A 22952-nucleotide genomic window follows, 5' to 3' on the forward strand; every position below is an offset into this window, starting at 1 on the left:
CAAGTAATTCCTCCCGCGCCATTAGTTCCAATTCCGGTGCTCGGTGAACCTTTTGAGCACGTGATCGTGGATTGTGTCGGCCTATAGCCGAACACAAAGACTGGTCATCAGTTTTTGCTCACGATGATGTGCGTGGCGACTCGCAACCCAGAAGAAGTGCCTTTGCGGAAAATTACGGCCAAAGCGGTCGTTCAGGCATTAGTAAAATTATTTTCTACTTTTGGTCTGCCTAAGTTAGTAAATACAGATCAAGGCACAAATTTTATCTCAAAGTTGTTCACACAAACTCTAAGTTCATTGGGTATCCATCACCGTACTTCCAGTCCTTACCATCCAGAGAGTCAAGGTGTGCTCGAGAGATTCCACCAGACTCTTAAGTCTATGTTGAAGAAATATTGTTGGGAGACCGGGAATGAGTGGGATGAGGGTGTGCCACTTGTTCTTTTTGCTGTTCGTGAAACCACTCAGGAGTCCTTGCGGTTCAGTCCAACTGGACTGGTTTATGGACATAGTGTCCGGGGACCACTGAAAGTTCTTAAGGACCAAATGCTTGGTCTGGATGACAGTTTGAGTCCTACAAAGAACATTCTTGATTCTGCGGCTCGTCATCGTGAACGAGTTCATGAAGCCTGTGCTCGTGCCAAGGAAGCTCTTTCTGAAGCTGTCTAGCATGAAACGGCATTTTGATAAAGCAGCAGTGTCATTGATTAATTGATCAGTGCATTGTGACATTGATTAAAAGTTTTCCTCAGATTTTCGGGGACATACCGAGGCAAACTGATGTGCTTTATCATGACATTAATGTCCGCGATGCTGTTCCCATTAAGCAGCATCCTTATCAAATGAATGCTGCAAAGAGGGCTGCAATGAGGAAAGAGGTTGAGTATTTGTTACAGGAGGATCTTGCAAAGTGAGTCCGTGGAGCTCTCCATGTATCCTAGTTCCTAAAGCTGACAGAACAGTTCGATTTTTGTACGGATTATAGTAGAGTCAATTCTGTAACAGTCCCAGATTGTTTTCCATTGCCAAGGATGGAGGACTACATTGACAATGTGGGTTCTGCTAAATTTGTTACAAAATTAGATATGCTTAAAGGGTCACTCCACCTCTGGAAAGATGAATGTGTATTTAAAATGGGTAATATATGTAGAAGAAATGTGAAATTATTTTTGAATTTGGAGCTTTCTAGACTGAGAAAAGACAGAAAATGTATTTTTGGCTTATGTGGATGAAAGACAACAACTCCCAGAATGCACTTGCTTCGCTGCCCTAGGAGGCCACGCCTACCGGTAACAGAGCGCAGTAGTTAAACAACAAGTCTAGGTTACTAGTCAGTCTCCGTGAGTCTGCCCGAAAATGTGTTTCGAGATCGGCTTTTGCGTTCTACAGTCGCCATTCATCATGTTTACTGTGGCGAGCAGGACGAGTGAAGGCCGTGTGGAGAACGACGTGAGGCCGGTGGCGTGATTACTGATGAGCGACACCTGTGAGACGCACCGGTCTCGTATCTCTCACGGGAATTTTCTTAGCAATGTTAAAACGCACATCAACCGATCACATGTTTAGCGTTCATGTAAACACTACATTCAGATTCACCAATCAGAATGAATTCAGTTAGATTGAAACAAAAGCTGTGCATGTAAACAATGAATGGTGACCGCAGAAAGCAAAAGCTGAATCCCGGACATTGACGGCCGGACATGTTTGGGAAAAAGAGGACGGTAACCCCTAAAGTTACTACTCAGCTTTCTCCACAGAACAAGAGCCTGCTAGCTTACCTTCCAAAAAAGATGGCTGACACTATGTGTAATCCCAATCCTCCATAATGCATCCCACTGCGTATTCAGTACCTTCGTCCATATTTTCAAAAAGTTTCTGCCGGTGAAATCAAACACACTGGCACTGATCTGTGATTGGTCTGTTAGCGCATTAGATCCAGCCCCCTATCGGCGGGTTTGAAAGGGTGAGATCAAGTGCTTGTAGTCTTTACAGAAATTAAACTACAATGTTTTTACTACAATGACGTAAAATTACGATTTTTGCGTCATTGTAGGACGCACCACTGGGGTGGTGATGGCGCAAGGGATAAGACAAATGCCTTTGGCGTGAGAGACCCGGGTTCGAATCCACTGTGAGACAATGTGTCCCTGAGCAAGACACTTAACCCCTAGTTGCTCCAGAGGCGTGCGACCTCTGACATATATAGCAATTGTAAGTCGCTTTGGATCAAAGCGTCAGCTAAATGAATAAATGTAAATGTAAAATGTAGGAGGAAGTGAAAAAGGTAAATAGAGGATTTCTCTAGTCTCAGGGGCAAATGAGAGAGTGTTGCACGACCATTCAATAGTATAACTGTGTTTCTAACAATGGAAAGCTTAATGCAAAAGGGTGGAGTGACCCTTTAAAGGTTATTGGCAGGTGCCATTGACACCAAGGGCATCAGACATCTCTGCTTTTGTAACTCCAGACTCGTTCCTGCAATATAATGTTATGGCATTCGGACTCAGAAATGCACCTGCGACTCACTGTTATACGGTAGGGGGTGCTATGACACATTGTTACGTGTTTCGTTTTCTTCCCTCCCCTTTTTGTTTATTGGTTGCTGCGTTTCTTCCCTCTGCTGTTGGTTTCATCCTGTTTTCCCGCTCTCTGATATCCTTGAGTTTTAGGTGCTGCTATTGGTCGGAGACAACCAATCATCGGCTGTGGTTCTGATATAAGGCACTCGGGAGAATGGACCAGGAGGAGCTTGGAGTGTTTGTTGGCTTGTGCTATTGTTGTTGCTGAGAAGTACTGACTTTGTGGTGGTTCGCTTGCTTGTTTTTCTAGTAGGAGTGTGTTTGCTCACTGAGGATTGTCTTACCTGATCTCAAACTGGCACCAGCCCGGAGAGAAGAGAAAAGGGAAGTACGTCACGTGACCTACATTGTACATACATGTAGAAGTACCATTGTTAGACACACTAGGGAAGGAGCATGTGCAACTATGGGCCCTATCTTGCACCCGGCGCAAATGACTTTGTACACTGACGCATGTATCATTCCTATTTTGCACCCGCGCAAATCAGACTTTTCCCTCCACAGACAAACGTCGGTTAACTAAGAAATACACTTGCTCTCCCCGGGGCGGTTCAGCACAAAGAGGAGGCGTGTTCGGGGCGCAAACTTTCCCCATGCTATTTTGCTGTTCTATAAAACAATTGTGTCACTGACCAGAAAAAACCTAGTCTAAAGTCAATGGCGCATTGCACGTACATTCAGATGCTATTTTAAGCGCGCATGCTTGGGCATAATACAGAGTGTGAACAACGCGCATACACTGTAGATGATTCTCTCATCTACACAGATGCATTTAACTTTTTGCAAATGATACATTATTATAAGGAAAAATATTAAAACACGAGGGAAATCATTGGGTAACACTTTATTTCGATAGTCCACTTTAGACATTCAACTAACTATAAGTAACTTTGCAGCTACATGTCAACTAACTGTCATTAGAGTATTCGTAGAGTGTCTGCTTAATATCTGCTAACACTTTATTTTGTTGGTTCCCCAACAGATATTCTACTGACTATAAATAACTTAGCAACTACAAGTCAACTTGTTCTCCTAACCCGAACCCTAACACCTAACCATAACCTACCAGTCTAGGTAAAATAGGCATAAAGGTTACACATTTACCCAAATTATTATATACATGTTTAACCAAAGCTAATTTGGGTGGGTTTGTCCCAACCCCAATGTCACTTCTCTTTCTTTTACGGCCCTGGCGAGAACATCGATCTCCTCGGCTGAGAACCGATTCTGAAGCGCGCCTGGTAAATGCGCCGTTATAATAGTATTGCGCCATGGAACAAGCGCATCTCGTTCATCATGCTCTTAAAGGGAATGTGATATAAAGCTCTTATTGGTTTGTTTCCCGTTACGCCCAAACCACACCTATGAATAATGAAGCTACTTCAGACCAACCCCTTTTCGATTTGCGCCAGACACAAGAGGCATTTATCCCGCCGGGAAAATAGCAACAGCGCGGGATCCGCCCACAAAATTACTTGCGCTTTGCGCTTTGACACTTGCGTTTCAGATCATTAAAATAGGGCCCTATATGTAACTTTTGTTTGGTTAGTTAGTGAAGTTTTAGTTATGGCATTTTGGCGCTGAAGAATTCTTTATTTTCTGTTTTGTTTTCTGTGAGTTTAGAGAGTGGGGATTAGTAATTGAGTGTTTTGGTTTTGTTATTTTGTTTGTTTAGCACCGCTCGTTTTCTTTCTCTCTGTGGCTTATGCTTAATATGATTTTTTGTTTTCAATTATTTTTCTTAAGTTGTATATAGCTGTAAATAAGTTGATTTGTTTGTTTCCATTTATTCATTGTGTGTATTGAAAATAAGGCGAACCACCTGTTTGCAGTAACTTGCTGTCATTGATTCATTCGCCCACAATACTCCCCAGAGATCAAAACTGTAGGAAAGTGTTTACATTTTATTACGTACGTCTTCCTTATACCTCTAACCATCCGGAGACGTAACGCACATCTTCTGTTACAGAATCCCCGGATAAAAACGCCCTTGGGTTACGACTGTAACCCTTGTTCCCTGAGAAAGGGAACGAGGACTGCGTCGAATGACACTTTGGGGGAAACGCCCCTCAGCGTAGCGCCTCTGAAGTATGAATGACACTAAGCCAATCTATGATTGGTGTTGCGTCATGACGTTATGTGACCGCATACAAGCGGAAGCTATAAAGGACGCCGGCACACATGAGATGTCAGCTTCTGTGATGAAGCAAGCACTCCCAGGCAGGGGAAGGCGTGGCGAAGGGACGCAGTCCTCGTTCCATTTCTCAGGGAACAAGGGTTACAGTCGTAACCCGAGGACGTTCCCTTTCGAGGGAACTCGGACTGCGTCGAATGACACTTTGGGGGAACGAGTACCCACTGTGCCACAACGTGCCCTGCCTGTCCTAGTGTGAAGCTGCTCACAGGCAGACTTAGGACGAGAGCACGAGAGTCCCAGGCGTAGACGGGATATCCAGACTGTAAAACCTAATAAAGGTGTAGGGGGTGGCCCATCCTGCTGCATCTCAGACCTCTTGGATTGGGGCCCCCGAGAGGAGGACTCCAGAGGACGCAATGCCTCTGGTTGAATGAGCCCTCACGGTCAAAGGTGAAGGCAGATTGCGCACCTGGTAGGCCAAGGAAATAGCATGGACAATCCAGTTGCTGATGGTCTGTTTGGAGGCGGGAAGACCCTTCTTGGGCGACCCAAATCACACCAGCAACTGGTCTGACTTCCGCCATGAAGAGGACCTCTGAATGTAAATTTTTAGAGCTCTGACAGGGCAGAGTAGATGAAGTCTCTCCTCATCCACCGTCACATGAGGTGGAGGATGAAAAACCTGCAGAACCGTAGGCCGTTCCGCATTAGATGGCACATTAGGAAAATAGCCCGGCCTAGGATGTAGGATGGCTTTAATGTCGCCTGGAGCAAACTCCAGGCACCCGTTAGATATAGAGAGCGCCTGGAGATCTCCTACCCTCCTCAGAGAAGTAATGGCCAACAGAAAAAACACCTTCAGGGAAAGGTTCCTGGCCTCAGCCGACTCCAGTGGTTCGAAGGGGGCCTCGGCCAGCCCTTGGAGAACCACTGCCAGGTCCCATGTGGGAACCCTGGTACGAGCCGCAGGTCTCATTCTCCAAGCCCCACGGAGGAAACGGACCAACTGCTGTCTCCCCAGAGGCCCATTACCCAGAGGAGCCTGGAAAGCCACAATGGCAGCCACGTACACCTTGAGTGTGGACGGGGTAAGACCAGCTGAAAAGCGTTCTTGGAGGAACTCCAGAACTGAAGCCACTGGGCAGTTAACTGGATCCACCTCACGCTCTCTACACCAATTGGTAAAGACATTCCACTTAAAGCCGTACAGTTTCCTAGTGGAGGGAGCTCTAGAGCTTAGTATGGTCTCCACTACTCCAGCTGATAGGCCGGCCTCTAGGTACTGTGCCCCCTCAGGGGCCAGACCCACAACTTCCATAGCTCGGGCCGAGGGTGAAATATTGAGCCCTCTGCCTGTGTCAGCAGGTCCCTCCTGAGGGGAATCTCCCACGGAGGGCCGTCTAGGAGCGATACAATGTCTGAGAACCATACTCGGGCCGGCCACAATGGGGCTACCAGCAGTAGACTGATCCCGTCGCGACGGACCGTCTCTAGAACTCCAGGGAGCAGAGCGATAGGGGGAAATGCATACAGACGCAGCCTCGGCCACGTCTGCACCATGGCATCCAACCCCAGTGGGGCTGGATGAGTCAGGGAAAACCACAGTGGACAGTGGGTCGTCTCTCGAGACGCAAATAGGTCCACTTCCACTGGGCCAAACCTCTGAGATATTGACTCCACCACCTCGGGGTGGAGTCTCCATTCCCCGGGCCTCAGCCCCTGTCTTGACAGGATGTCCGCACCCTGATTTTGACTCCCTGGGATGTAGGTTGCTCTTAGAGATAATAGTTTCCCCTGGGACCACAGGAGGATCTGATACGCCAGTCTGCATAGAGGGCGAGACCTCACTCCCCCCCCCCCCCCCCCCGATGGTTTAAATAGGCCACTACCGACATATTGTCTGACCTCACAAGGACATGATGACCTTTGAGGTCTGGCAGGAAAAATAGGTGGCTGGTAACCTAAACTACACTCAAACGGAGATAGGCCCGTAGCCGACACTGGCAATGTGTTGTGGGCGTACTCCACCATAGACAGTTGTTGGCTCCATGAGGAAGGATTCTTGGAAACCAAACATCGCAACACTCTCTCCAGATCTTGGTTGGCTCTCTCGGTTTGGCCATTGCTCTGGGGATGAAACCCTGAGGATAGACTAACCGTCGCTCCCAGTAACTTACAAAACTCTTTCCAAAATTTGGACACAAACTGAGGTCCTCTGTCGGAGACCACGTCCATCGGGACGCCATGTAAGCGAAACACGTGGTCAACGACTGCCAACGCTGTCTCCTTAGCTGAGGGTAATTTGGGTAAGGGAATAAAGTGAACCGCCTTCGAGAACCGGTCCACCACGGTCAAAACGACTGTGTTACCCTGAGAGGGTGGGAGGGCGGTGACAAAATCTAGAGCGATATGGGACCAGGGTCTCGAAGGGACAGGCAGCGGTTGAAGGAGCCCATCTGGAGGTCGATTGGAAGTCTTACCAGTGGCACAAACCGAGCAAGCCAAAACAAAACTGTGAATGTCACGAGCCATAAGTGGCCACCAAAATCGTTGCTTAACTAAAAACTTTGCAATTAAAGTGCAATTAACTCCTGGATGACAAGCCACGTTGGAGCTATGACCCCATTGAATCACGTCAGACCGTAATCCCTCTGGCACAAATAAACGATTCAGTGGGCAACCGGGCGGAGGCATTACCCCTTCTAAGGCCGTCTTGACCTTCGATTCGACCTCCCATACGAGTGTGGAAACAAATAGGGTCTCCGGTAAAATGCACTCGGGAGTAGACGGGCGTTCGGAACGATCAAAAATGCGAGATAAAGAGACAGGTTTGATGTTCTTGGAACCCGGGCGGTACGAGAGAGAAAAATCAAAACGACCGAAAAAAAAGTGCCCACCGAGCCTGCCTGGAGTTCAGTCTTTTGGCGGTTCTGATGTACTCAAGATTCTTATGATCGGTCCAGACGATAATAGGTACCCCCGAACCCTCTAACCAATGACGCCATTCCTCCAACGCTAACTTGACTGCCAACAACTCCCTATTACCAATGTCGTAAATGCGTTCAGCTGGGGACAAACGATGAGAAAAAAACGCGCAGGGATGCATCTTGTCGTCTGTGGAAAAGCGCTGGGACAGAACTGCTCCTACCCCCACCTCTGACGCATCGACCTCCACCACGAACTGACGTGAAGAATCAGGGGCAACGAGGATGGTAGCTGAAACAAAGCGGCTCTTGAGTTTGGCAAACACAGCCTCGACTGTATCTGACCACCTGAACGGAGTTCTGGGGGAGGTCAAGGCAGTCAGAGGTGCGGCTAGTTGGCTGAAATTGCGAATAAAACGGCGATAGAAATTGGCGAATCCCAGAAACCTCTGTAGGGCCTTACGGGAATCTGGACTTGGCCACTCTACCACAGCCTTAACCTTCTCAGGGTCCACACGCATTCCCTCAGATGAAATGATGTATCCTAGGAAAGGAACAGACTGTGCATGAAAATCGCATTTCTCCGCCTTGACAAAAAGCCCATTCTCTAACAACCTCTGAAGCACTCGTCGAACGTGTTGCACATGTTCCTGGAGAGACGAGGAAAATATCAATATGTCATCCAGGTAGACATATATGAACTGATCAATCATGTCTCGCAACACGTCATTGATGAGTGCCTGGAAGACTGCTGGGGAGTTGGACAGCCCGAAAGGCATGACCAAGTATTCAAAGTGCCCCCTGGGGGTATTAAAAGCAGTCTTCCATTCATCCCCCTCCCTAATGCGAACCAAATGATAAGCCTTACGCAAGTCCAATTTCGTGAAGACGGACGCTCCCTGCAACCTCTCGAAGGCTGAAGACATCAACGGCAAAGGATAAGTATTCTTTACCGTGATGTTATTCAACCCCCGGTAATCAATACAAGGTCGCAGAGACCCATCCTTCTTCCCCACAAAAAAGAACCCCGCCCCCGCTGGAGAAGAGGAAGGACGGATGAACTTGGTTGCTAGAGAATCAGAAATATATTTCTCCATGGCCTCCCTCTCTGGGACAGAAAGAGAGTATAACTTGTCCTTAGGCGGAGACTTACCTGGCAGTAAATCTATAGCACAGTCATAGGGACGATGCGGAGGAAGAGAAGCAGCCCGAGACTTACTGAACACTTCCTTCAGGTCGTGGTACTCCTCGGGCACGTTAGACAAATCCCCTGCCTCCTCCTGTAACACAAAAACAGGCACAGACGGACAAGCAGACATCAGACAAGACTTATGACATTCCTTGCTCCACTCCAACACAGCTTTCTGATGCCAGTCCACTCGGGGGTTGTGACGGATGAGCCAGGGGTGTCCGAGAACGATGGGTGCCAGGGGTGAATCCAATATGTAAAAAAAAAATAGTCTCTGAGTGATTGCCTGAAGTAATGAGAGTGATGTTTTCAGTGATGAATGAAATTTTGGGAAGTTCCTGACCGTTTAGAGCGTGTACTGCAATCTTCTGTGTGAGTGGTTTGAGGGGAATCTGAAATCTGTGTGCAAAAGTGCTGTCCATAAAATTACCTTCCGCCCCAGAATCCAGAAGTGCTTGACAGTCGTGCTGTTGAACTGACCATCTCAGTCTTACCGGGAGGAGGGTAGATGTGGATGAGGACTTCTCGGCGGAGATCCCACCCGATAGTAGCCTCATACTTACTATCGGGCTTGGCCTTTTACCGGGCAGTTGTAAGCATAGTGTCCCGCACCTCCACAGTATAGGCAAAGGCCCTGGGATCTCCGCCTCTCCCTCTCCTCCCGGGAAAGCCGAGCTCGACTCACCTGCATGGGTTCGTGATCGAAGACTGGGCTGACCGCATCCCTGCCGCTGGACCGTTGGCTCTCTACTCCTCCTGGAGGACGGATAGACGAGGCTCTTCCTCCGGCTCTAATAAGTCGAGCGTCCACCCTCAGAGCCAGCTCGATCAACCCATTCAACGACGTGGGGAGGTCCAGGGTGTAGATCTCTCTCTGGACGCGGTCAGCCAACCCATGCAGGAACATGTCCCACTGCGCCTCCTCGTTCCAATGACATTCGGCCGCCAGGGTGCGGAACTCGATGGAATAATCCGAGACCGACCTCTCACCTTGACGGAGGTCGGCCAACACCCTAGCAGCCTCTCTCACCGCCACGGCTCGGTCGAAGACCCGTCTCATCTCCGTGGAGAGTGTCTGGAACGAGGCACAGCATGGATCTTGATTCTCCCACACCGCCGTTCCCCATAATGCCGCTTTTTCAGTCAACAAGGTTATGACGAATGCCACCTTGGCCTGTTCATTATTGAATGTCCTGGGCTGCAATGCGAAGTGCATAGAACATCTAGTCAAGAATGCTCGACAATATGCAGACTCACCCGCATAGGGTTCCGGAACCGGTAGGGGTGGTTCAGCGGTTGTAGAATTCTCTGATGGTGTGGGAGGACCGGCTGGTGTGGGGGGCGCAGTGGGAGCCTGAAGACGTTGGAATTGCTGGGTGAGCTCGGAGACCTGCGTCACCAAGGCTTGTATCGCACGACCCGTGTCACCTAGAATCCTCTCTTGTGAGTCCATCCTCCTTACACTGTGGTGAACGAACTCTTCCAACATGGTAGATGATCCCCCTGCTGCTTCCATGGTACGGTCAGATCGTTCTGTCATGATCGTAAAGCAAAACAGGAAACAAATGCAGGTAACTCAGATTTATTGGTCAGATGACACAAATGGAAGATGAACACGGGCGTGGACGGGTGATACAGGGACTTTGATGGCCAGCGTGAGAAGTCCGTGAAGTGATAATCCGTGAGGTGAAGAATCCGTGACGTGAAAGTCCGTGAGGTGAAGAATCCGTGAAGTGAAGACACAAAACGATAATCCACACCAAGACAACGAACCCACGGGAACACGACGACGGGAAAGGCAGGCAGACTGGACAGGAACACCAAACGAGACATCAACCAACGATCTGACAAAGAGGATGGGAAAGTGGTGAGTATATATAGTGAGATGAGATCGGCTGCAGCTGGTGATGAGATGATGAACAGCTGGAGCGGATCAAGGAACGTCACTCAGTCACACCCACTGCACACGTGCTTTCATACAACAACATAAACACGAGACGAGAAGGAATCAATGGATTTGTATACCGTGACACATTCAGCCTGACTATCTAACAACCAGAGAACAGAGAACAACAGGGATATTAAAATACTTACTCTTCTGAGTTTTATGATGTAGGCCTTGTGTTTTATTAAAATGTATTAGCCTATAATCTAAAGAATGCGTGCTTGTGCGCGGCGCACTGGGTCATGTTAAGAGTAGGCTAAAATACGCGCGCGTCACGTTGTAAAAAAACGCATTTTATTATTAGCCTATTCAGAAATAGTGTAAAAGAATGGTAAATAATATACAAAACGAACATTATAAACACTATTAATAACATGCTATATGTATTTTACTTCCCCTTACTGTAGCCTATATCAAATCTTTAAATGATTCAGAAAACAACAAGAATTAAAAAAATGTAGCCACGTATAATAAAAAAAAAATACAATGTACTAGTAGCCTATCAAAATAGCCTATTGTGGCCGGACTATTGTGTTTATTACAAGCAACATTTAGTCTATTTTAAACATGAAGCCTAAACAAATTTATTTGATTCAAAACTGAAACTGTACTGACGTTGGGTTTGCGCTTCTCTCATTCGGTCCAACGTTTCCATATTTGCAATGTAACATTTGGATGCTAACTAACTATTAATTTAAAGAAGGCTTTATACTTCAGTCGAGTCCTAATATAGACGAAGGCTAAATCAGCATCTTTAAGGGAAATGAGTTTGGAAGAACAGCAAGTTATGACTGACCGGCAAACCCTTTATATTGTACAAAAGACGAATTAAATTAGGCAGAATAACCTTTTATATGTAAATTGGTTGACTGTTTTATTTTAATAATGAACAGGCTGCGTGTCAAGTTTGTGATGCCAGAAGTGAACTGATATGTTGTGTGAGCGCGATGCGCCGGCGACGTTTGTTTCTCTGCTGGGGAAATAACTTAATACTCTGTCGTTTAATACTATGTCATTCCAAACAGTAAAATGTACTATGTTTTAATTTGTGTACATTCAAAATGACTAAAAAATGCCATGCCTTTGAAAAATAAAGAAAACAACACGATGCGCTGCTTAAGCACGTCTCCGTCTCATTGAACATCTTTCTACACCATAAAATAAACCAAAAATACAGCGAATAGCCTTTTTGGCGCGCCTACTTTTGAAAGTCAACATTTAGATTATCTGAAGTAAAATTAATAATATAAGCCTAAATCACTTAGGAATAAATCACAGCGTGCTTATGATAAAAAACGTGACTTTACAGTCAGGAAAATAGGAAAATAGCTAATTATTTCAAGGACCCCCTGGCACTTGAGAACTGCTGGTCTACACAGAACAAAGGCTCTTCCCCGGAACGGTTGTGTCGAGCCATTCGTTAGTCTGGTTGTTTGATGAGAAAAAGATGAAATGTAGTTGCAATAAACAAGTTAAGAATCCGCACATTATCAGCAGCGGAGGACTCTTATTCTGCTGTGCGCTACCGAGGGAGGACTGATGACGACACAGTTTGATCTTCGGCTGGGTAAGGGGCGTTTCATTCTCACCCACGTGTAGAAATCGAATATTAGAGCTGTTTATTCATTTTTCTACCTCAGAACGAAAAACGAAAATCAAGCTGAATTCTTGTTTTTCGTTTCTTTGGAAAAAACGAAAACACAAAAAAGGAACTGTTTTCTCATTTTTCTACTTTCAACATTAAATCAAAACACAACTGAACGAATGATACATGGATTCGTTTGATATACGCTCTGAATCACTGGTTAAAAACAAAAGATTTCCAAAGCTTTTGAATCTTTGTGAAATGAGCGTCAATCATTACCTGCTACAATGTTGCACTCAACCACTATATTATTATATAACAAATGAAGTTATATGTGTTGTACCAGAGCAGGTATGTTAAAATTACTTTTTAATGCTTTTTTTAAATTTAATGTATTAATACAATTTTTTACTTCTTCATGATACCCACGTTTCTGCCTACCTTCTTAAGAGGGTCGAACCTGTGTGACCTAATCTTTTAGGTGTCATTCATATTTCCTTGGGTGAAGGTCCCAAGGGTGGTGTAGTCAAAATTCCTTGTGTCTGAAACCTGTACAGTGTGTGCCACAATCGCAAAATGACCCAGGTAATGGCCTTCTTACCCCTTAAGATGAATAATTATATTTTACTACAGTATGTAATTTTACATTTTGTGTTGACAATTAAATAAGAAATTGTTTCTAGTTATTTCCCCTATTAACACATTGGCTGATGCGTCATCATATTGTACATGCTAAACTGAAACCCACATTGAATGCACATTGTTCTTCAGGAGGGGTATTTCCCCCTTTTCTCCTTGATGTACTTTCCAAAACTGTCAGCAGTACTTTCCACATTTCATTTGTGCATTGCCAGTAAAACAATTTACACTACTATTACTTCCTCAGCACCAAATACAGCTTAATTCCAAAGATGTATAGCTGTCACATTCTTTCAGAATTAATCAAGATTTAACATTGTTGAAAAATTTATCTTAAAAGAAGATTGTTTTAAATGTTTAGGAGCTGTAAAGAATGTCGGTATTGAATTGGCGTGATTGAAATGCATCACACACTCTGCCCCCGCGGCGCGGGTATAAATACAGAAGTGGATGCACGCATCAGTTGTTTTTCACTGAGGAGCCGAGCGTAACTCGAGTCAGCGGTGGTCCAGCAATAGTGGCGACGGGACTACATCTCCGTTCCCTCCGTCAGGGAACGAGGATTACATACGTAACCGAGACGTTCCCTTTCAGTCGCTCACTTTCGACATAGTCGACGTGTCGACTGATTTGATCCCAATTAAAACGCCACTAGTGCTGCCACCTTCCAGTGCCTAGACAAAAGCCTTCTGATCCCCCCGCATTATTTGAGGTGGATATGGGACAGGGCTTAGGCCAGGGAAGTCACTGCTGTTCCACAAGACCACTGGGAAAGTGTTCTCTTTCATTGGAAAGGAATACGCTGTGGAAGCCACATCCTGCACGAAGGGAGCTTACATGTGGACAATACACATATGGACTGGGCGGATGACCGGGCAGCACAACATATGGAATGTTACTGGGGTGGCTCCAGCCTATGACAGGGGGAGACTCAACCGGACAGTGATGGCAGAGCAGGCTCTGCCAAGGGAAGACACGGGCTCGCCGCAGGGAGCCGTACCATGGAAGAATACACATATGGGATCGCCGTAGGGATCACAACATATAAACCCAGCCTAACACAGGTTTCACCAGTGCACACGAGTGATTCGGATGTTCCACCACATCCGTTGCCGAAGGTTATGGAGGAACTTGACAGGGTTCGGCACTTATCCAGTCCATAGGAGGGGAATGGCACAGCAAGCTGACACTTCAAATCAGGCTTACAGTGAAACTGGCTTCATGTGAAGGGAGCCCATGGGAAGCAGCGGTTCGGCACGTAGGCTAGTTTTCCCTGGCCAAGCCCCCAACTCTATTGTTCAACTTCTCTGTTCAACGAGGCACTCTGTGTCAACCCCTAGGAGGGAGCAATACTCTCACTTAGGAGGAATTCACCACCCAGGTCGGCACGTGGACCTTGAGAAATCACCAGGATGAAGGCAACCACATGTACTAGGCCAACCTCTGCTTGGAAAAAGCCTTCCCTTCTGCTGGTCTCTGTAACAGATAAGAGCTGGTCTGAGGTCTAGGCTTTGCATTCTGAGCACGTATAACCGCAATGGAGTGGACGGACAGAGAAAAGCCAGGGCTGTGTCTGCCTCCTCTGGGGCACCGCTTGCAGGCTCACCAACTGGTCCCGTAGGAGAGGTAGGAACCTTGGGCACATATCCAGGCTGGGAGCTCAGATATCTTGAGAGTGAGCCGGCCGGAATTCCAGGCACGATTCGTTGACCAAAAATGTGTGCAAGTCCTTATCCTCTAGATAGAGACCAAGCAAGCAGGAGAACTGTTTCTCTAAAAACAGGATTTTTAACTCACTGCCTGCAGGGCTCAAGGGAGGTCTCTGCAGTGCAGTAGCACCAGAGATAAGTCTCAAGAGGGTAAAGAGGAGGAGACAGCCCTCAATCAATTGGCAGGAAAGAAAGCACTGAAGTGATTGAAAACCTTCGACTCAATTCAACGAATAGGTTCCACTTCTAAGGGGGAGCAAGCCTACATTTTTGAGAGGGTGCTCTCAGAGAAGTGATGGTCTCTACGGCATAACAAATTGTGCGGTAGTAACCAGAACCTCTGTGTCCCGTTCTTTTTAGAACCAGACCTGGAACTCTCCAAGGTCTAAATGCGGGTGCCATTATGCCCCATCCCTGAGAATGTACTCAGAGGAAGGAATCAGGAAGAGCTGTCGAGAGGAGAGGTCTGGTTGGGCCAATAAGGGGCAACTAGCAATACCTGCTCCATCTGTTCTCTGACTTTAGCACAGTTGTGTGCAAGAAGGCTCACTGGTAAACGTATTTCTGTGGGGGGCCCGGGGCCAGCGGCGCCCACAGTCTTTCTGTGCTGAGGGGTGTCCACTCCAGACAGAAGAAAAAACAACTGGCGGAGGGACGAGTCCGGAGGGGCAACAGATGTAACTGTGCGGCCCCGAAGTGGTCCAAAACAGCTGGAACGCCTGGGGGACGGAGTCTCCACTCTCTCTAGTGCCAGAGGCTGTCATGAGGCTTGTCAGCAGCATGATTGAGCAGGCCAGAAGTAATAAGTGGAATGAATTGACCTCAGAACCTTCTCACTCCGAGGAGATTGCGGGTAAGTTGAGTCGCCAGCTCCCCTTCCGATGCTGCGATGGACATCCTGTCCCCTGGAGGGGCCCCGAACGAAACGACTGGTTGGTTCATCACAGAGGCTTCAAAAGCTTGCGATCACCGCTGCACTGCACTGTAGAACCACCAGCACCAGGAGAGACTTTTCCTCTCCTTTTCCTCTTTCCGCACCGCTGGGGCGGAGTGTGTGATGCATTTCACGCACGCCAATGTGCATTGGCTCATTTTAACAGTACTCGAAGATGACAGGCTCCCTGGTGTGATCCCAATCAGTAGACACGTCGACTACATCGAACGTGAGCAACTGAACGAGTGTACATTGTCTCTCATGGGACTCTCTTTACAAAAAAAAAAAAGAAAAATGCTATTGGGAATAATGGGAATTGTGTGTATGCAGCAAAACTGTATGCAGTATTTTTTTTTTTTTTTTTTTTTTTTTTGGTGCATGCTAGCTATAGATGTTGAAGTGTTGCATACCAGTCATAGCACCTCGATGACACTTTAGGGCCCTACTTAAAGGTAAAGTTCTTTTTTCATTGATTACTCACCCTCATGTCAATCCAAACACGTAAGACTTTCGTTCATCTTCGGAACACAAATTAAGATATTTTTTATGAAATCTAAGAGATTTCTGTCCCTCATGGACAGTTTTGCAACAACCACTTTGATGCTTCAAAAAGTTAATAAAGATATCGTAAAACTAATCCATATGAATTGAGCATTTAGTCCAAATTTTCTGAGGAGACACGGTTGCTTTATATGATGAACAGATTTAAATTAGGTGTGTATAATGATAATGTAGGCCTACATGATTAACTAATTCCTTGATATAATGCACAATCAACAGGCTTTTTTTAAAGAAAAAACATCTGTGATAGATTTTTTTATATATTTGTATATATTTAGAAATAAAAAAGTAAAGGCAAGCCAATAATATTCACAATACAAAACATTGTCAAAACAAATTTCAGACCAAATGATTTGAGGCAACTAGACAAAATACTGTATGTACTGAAGTAAACACTGAAGCTGAAAAGATGAAAAGGACAGTGATTGGAAGTGACAATGAGAAGGCCTTCTCAGAAATAGCAATTTTCAGTTCCCAGCAGGAAAATAAGGTTTTAATCCCATACAAGGTTTGCTAATCCATAATCCCACTTGCTCCATCCTCATTTCCCCCATTCCCTCTGTAAACCCTGACCCACGATGCACAAGTCTGGATGTGAGACAGACCGAACTGCTCCTCGGATTTCTGTTTGCTCACTCCATAGCTTGTCTCCTCCGACTGGACCATCTTCCAATCTGTCATAACAAATCAGAATAAGGACATTAGTGAATTGACAGATTAGGGAAGTGGGCCAGAGCTGGTTAGCGCTGGTCAGCAACAAGTCATTGAGAGCTTAGTTGCCAGGGATTAGCATTTATATGACAATGTGCATGAGAGGAAAGTGTATCTATTACACCTTGATGAAATATATTTCATGTTTCCTCGAGTTCGAGTGAAAATTACATTTTCATTATTATACTGTGCTTGTCAACCTTCAGTCATTTCTTTACCGCATACACATCACACAGACAAACTGAACATTATCTACTACTGTATGTCTTGTGACCATCTATTTACAAAGAGGCCATCAAATACACCTGCCTGTGACTGAAAGGAACACATTTTCTACAAGGCAGATAAAATAAGGAAAGGTTAGACAGGGATTGGGTAATGAAGCAATAGTGTTAGATGCATGCACCAATGGCTTAAATAACTGCAGTATGTGTTGTCTTTAATAGTAATTACAGAATGTTCAAAGTGTTACAATATTCTTAATATGAAATCTGTTTATACTCCATTGTATTTATATATTTCCCAATTTGAATTACCTCTTGATTTGGGCTATGCCTACACTCCCTTTTAAGTTACTGTGTTTGGGGTTTTCCCATCATCATTCTTTCTTAGTTTCTCAGAAACTGATTCCAAAACAATCGAAATAAACAAGTTTTCCCATGTGCTTGAAAGCTAATCATCTTCCTCCACCTTAGTATACAGTTCAGTTTTACATTTGCTAGTTGTTGTTGTTTTGAAAGTTTGTCTCATATATATATATATATATATATATATATATATATATATATATACTCCTTATAATGATGACATTCTGCAAGACTTACTCACTGGACCTCACTGAAAACATTACACATTTTTAATCTTTAATTAATATTTTAAATCATTCAGTAACCCTTATTTAATTTATTTTTTTACAAATGAATAAAGAAGAAAGGAAAACAATAAATCACAGTTTAATTTTCAACCAATCGCTTATAGATTTGTCTCTTGTTATTCACCCGCGAGCTGAGTGACATTTACACAATGAAACCATAATTGAATTTCAAAAACTGCACTCTTTATTATGACAAAGACAATCATAGTGCTTGTCCTCTAACATTTTCTTATTCTCTTTAAAAATGAAATCGGGAACAGAGGATGCAATTTCAAGCATGAATGGTACTGATTCAGATTCCCTTAAAAAAAAAATCAAGAAAATCTAGAATACTGTATCGCCATTGAGCATCAAAGTCACAAGGAGCTGAGTTCATAGATCAGAAATTAAAAGCTCAAGTTTTCACATCAGTGAACTCAATAGTACTACTCACAGGACTTTTCTGCATAGATATCATAACTGTTTTATCACCCATAGCTTATTCAGAACATTTGTGGAATTGTGTTTATGGACCATTAAAGCACAGACATTAACTTCATTATCTTGATGACATGGATAAGTAACCAGGAAGCAATGTTGAAGTGTTAAGAAAGACATAACAGTTTTATGTTGACTGAGGTGATTTCAAGTCAATTCGGTGCTATGCGCATACTAAATGTCAATGAAAATTGTATCTCATACGATGCCTACTATAGTAGATTACTAATAAGTAGTTATACTAGATATCAAAAGTGTGTTAGACTCACCCATGGGTGCTAATTGCTGGTTCACTCCCACATGTCTCTGCTACAGAGATGACTGGGACCCTGGGTGGCAGGCTTAGACTGGGCCTCCTGTCTGACTGGCTTCGCCGGATGAATGGCTGAGGCCCTCGTGCTGACACTGGCAGCCGGCCACGCTCACCCCATGGGCGAGGCAGAACACTGCTACCGGTAGAGGTCCATGCCTGAGGGGGCTTGGGTGTAGGAACAGGTTGAGCCTCAAATAATGATGATGAGACTGGGCAAAACACTGAACGAGCATTACTAAATACTCTTGAAGAGTCCTCACTACTGTTTTCTCTGGACCATCGCTGCACTTTTGGTGAAGCAGGAGGTGATGGTGCCTTAAATGGGTAGGTTAACCCTGTCATCGTGATGGGGGTGGGGTCTTTTCGCGTTGCAGGGGTGCTTGGCAGTGTTCGTTGACCAGCGGTAGGTGGGGTGGGGAGTTTACGGACTACAGGAGGACTCGATGAAGTTGAAGATGAGGGTTGACTTTTTAATACTGGAGGACTAGGTAGTCTTCGATGTAACAGAGGTGTGGATGGTAACATGCGAGATCTGGATACAGGTGGAGTGGCAGGGGTTTGGCTCCTGCAGGCACTGTTTGGCACTTGTGTTCCATTGGTACTGTTCTCCTTTTGTGAAACCTCTACATCACCTTGGCAGGAGAAAATCTGCCTGTGACCCTGCACAGTAAATTTATCTGTTGGTGAGTCAGAAGAATGCCTCAAGTGGATTATCTTTCTTGCTTGTTTGTAGAGGGAGGCAGCCTCCTCACTTTCCGTATCTGTTTCAGGACTGGAATCATGGTTAACACCTTTCAGAAATCCTCTGGTGTCCTGGTGCGTGGAACGAACTGGCGACATGCTAACAGAGCCCTTACACAAATTCCCCCTACTGGGTAGCACTGTAACAGACTGCAGAGAGGCTCGTAACCTCTGAGACATTGCGGTCCTTTTTGGCAGGATGGATCGACCCCTGCTTGTTACATTTTCTCCTGTGTCCTTTGCATGTATGTTTTCAAAGGAATTGTCCATGAGTACCTCAAGTGGAGGGGGTGGTAGAATGTCAATGTCAAGATCCTCTGTCCTTTCAGAACATCGTGACTCCCCTCGACCACTGAGTATACTATTTTGATTGAATGCTAATGTGCCAGAGGGACTTAAACCTGGGATGATGGGAACACCACACTTTCTTACACCAAGCATTTTTGCACTGTCTGGGATCTGTTTACTTTCCTCCAACCCTTGACTAAAGGTGTCAATCAGTTTTTTAACAGAATTCCTTTCCTTATACAATCCTGAAGATGGGCGAGGTGACGGGGGAGGGCTTGGCACAGGCATTACCTTAACAGGCCCTATAACAGGTGAAGCTTTCTTGTCTTTTTCCTTTCTCTTTTCTTTGTCCTTTTTCTTTTTTTCTTCCAGCTCACCCTTTGCACTTCCTTGCTCTACTTTTGCATTGTATGACTTTCTTTGATTACTTGGGGAAAAAATGTTCAAAGAACGCTGCCTGTCAGAGGCAACTGATGAAATGGTTTGCGGTTGCTGGATTTTCTTAGACAGACCTTGCTTTGTATTTTCTTCACACTTAACCTTGGTCATCTTCTCCAGCCTTTGGTTGAGTTCCTTTTGAGTTCTCTCAAGTTCAGTGAGTGTAGGATCTTCTGCTTTATTACGTAGAGAGTCAGCTGATATCGACCGTTTTGTAACTGTGGTCTTTTTCTTTGATGTTTTAGAGGCAGCTGTTTGGGGTCTTTTGGAACTTTTGTCACCATCCTCAGTCCACTGGTGACTGCTGCTCATTGGGCTATCCGTATGTTTTGCCTTTACTCCAGGGCCTTGAGATGGCAAAAAACGAATCCTGCCACTAATGGCATCTTTCAGCTTTAATGTCATTTCAATGTTTTGTGTATTCTCTATTCGCTTTGTTGGCAAGCGATGTGGTTGTCTAATGTCTGGAATAGAAGAATTTGATTGTTTCCTGCAATTTTCCTCTTCACTACCATTCTCCGCATCATCACCGTCACCTTCATCCAAGGAGACAGAGCCAAGTAGTGATTCTGTATCCCTCTGTTCTTTTTCTGTAATAGTGCAAGTTGAGTCTATAGAGTTAAGAGAGCTGCTTTTGCTCATTGTTTTTAGAAGTCTGCTTCGGTATGAGCCTTGGTGTACTGGTGTAAAACCACAAGGACTACTTGATGTAGCATGAATGGTTCCAGTTGACTCATAACTTTCTCTGCGTTGGCGTTGTCTGTCTGAACCTGCCAGGGACTCACTTTCTGCCCCAAGTCCACTGTCTTCACTAAAAAGTGTAGAGTCTTCAGGGCCAGGTTTTTTCTGTGATGCATCCTCAATCCGAGAAAGCAATCGCATTAATCTAGACTCTGATGCACGTTTTGTCCTGAGCTTCTCATCTAGAATTTCAGTAATGGAGGAAAAGTAATCCACTGCTTCCTCAAGAGCAGTATCCCCAATTCCACATACTGACTGACCCACTTGACGCATCTTCTGTATGGTATACTGAAGGAGTTGTTGTAGCAGGTCTGGTGGGGGCTCACTGCAGGTGGAAGAGGTCACATTTTTTACTGAGGAGGGTGAGGAGGAAATATTTTTTTTGCAAGGCCAAGCCAGATGCTCTCCATTTCCTTTTAACATAATCTCCCCCTCATCCACGATTTCCTGCAGCCCTTTGTTTATTTCCTCATAGCGTAATACCATGAATGCCACCATGGGTTGCAAAGAAATTTGGGTTTGGGCTGCATGATCGAGTAACTCTAACATATCTTCATATTTAGTGATGCTAGGGTTAAGATATGCATACGCTGCTTGATGAGCCTTCACAAGTGCCTCTGGAAAGTCTACTTTTTCTTCATTTTTTCTTTCCTTTTCTTTCTTCTTGTTTAGTTTTACACCTTTCTGACCTTTCTTTGACTTCTTTGCACCCTTTTTCTCACAAGCCTCTCGTTTTTCTTCTTGTCTTTCCTTCCCCTGAGGTAATATATTGATGCTGATCTCTTGTGCACCCAGTTTGGCAGAAGCAGCCCCATTAATTTCAGGCTCAGCCGTAGATTGTTTCCTCCCTAATGACGTGGAACTCGTGTTGTTTCGAATCGCTGAGTTGTTTCTATCTGGGTCCCCTCCACAAGATCCTCCACTGCTCCCATCATTAGACTGTGATTCTCCTGGGCTCTCGGGAGTCCCTGGAAGTAGAGTTCTCCCTCTTCTGAATGCACCCTGTACTCCATGAAGACTGCTGCCCCGTGATGGAGAGCAGCCCATTTCAGAGCAATTGCAATTCACCTAGATTTTGCAAAAATACCATCCAACAAAGACAAGGAGGCAGACCACTCCATCTGACACCAGGATGTTTGAGAGTCACCAGCTGTACTTGTCATTTCAGATGACTCTAATTACCTGACACACAGTTGACTGTCTCTATGTATCCTCACGGTAGAAGGAAATTGTTTGAAAAAAAAAAGTGAAGTCCTAATGGAGTCTCTTCTCTTTCAGTTAAAATATGAAAAAAAAAATCCACAATTGATCAAAAGTGTTTGCAGTTCTTTTAAAGCAAACATTGTAAAGCATTTTCTCTTTCGCCGTTGAGTCCCTCTGTACCTTCTGGAGGACGAACAGCTAAAGAGATTAGTAAGGATTTGAGAGTAGTCCTATGCATGCACATATGTCAAATAAAACACAAGGTCTCAAGACCTTAAGCTTATTAAGGTAATCACGGTTGTTTTCAGGTAGCTTTTTATAGCTTAAACCAAATGGCCCACAGAAAAGTTGGTAAATAAAATTCTTCAGTGAGCTATTGTAAATGAAAATTATTATTTATTATATAATTATCTTATTTCAACCTTTTGAGCAGAGAAATATATTTATTCCCAAAATAGTATATTTTATTGTGACACATTGTTTTTAACAAGGCATAAAAAAACATTTCACATCTTAATAAATTCAGTGATAACAATAACTTTTGTTACTGTTGTGTTAGCACAGTAACACAAAAACCCGCATTTAGCCATGGCTGCTGATTGGCGTTATGACGTCAATGCAAGAGAGGGGAATGCCAGCAAAGAATCTTGTTTACGCAGAAGAGATCAGAACCAAGTATTAGATGAAAAATTCCCTATGTACCAGAAATTGTTTTAACATTTGAATAGGACTTTAGAGGGGTATTACATTATTTATACAGTAATATTGCAAAATGTTTACATACACTTCTTCAATTAACTTTATTTTTTTACTTAATTTTATTTCCAACTCAAAATGGTTAGAATTATTTTTTAATGGATTATTTAACTCACTCTTAAAATTACAGCAATTACTAACTGTAAACTAACCCTTCCTGTTCCTGCATGATTGACAGGTTCTGTGCAGGCTAATGAAGCTGTGCACT

At 44.7% G+C, this 22952-nt stretch overlaps 1 protein-coding gene across 1 annotated transcript; it reads right to left on the minus strand.

Moving 5' to 3' along the window:
* Positions 1-16478: 16478 nt before the first annotated feature.
* On the minus strand, positions 16479-22180 carry pcare1 (photoreceptor cilium actin regulator 1). Its single transcript, XM_077238319.1, has 2 exons — positions 18534-22180; positions 16479-16876 (listed from the first exon to the last, which is right to left on the minus strand). Exons 1-2 carry the CDS (start codon positions 21830-21832, stop codon positions 16744-16746), a joined length of 3432 nt encoding a protein of 1143 aa, XP_077094434.1. The 5' UTR covers positions 21833-22180; the 3' UTR covers positions 16479-16743.
* Between the last annotated feature and the right edge of the window lie 772 nt (positions 22181-22952).

The sequence above is a fragment of the Siphateles boraxobius genome, unplaced genomic scaffold (assembly GCF_051911475.1).
Source record: "Siphateles boraxobius isolate OS27281-9 unplaced genomic scaffold, OSU_SipBor_1 22, whole genome shotgun sequence".
Taxonomy (NCBI): domain Eukaryota; kingdom Metazoa; phylum Chordata; class Actinopteri; order Cypriniformes; family Leuciscidae; genus Siphateles; species Siphateles boraxobius.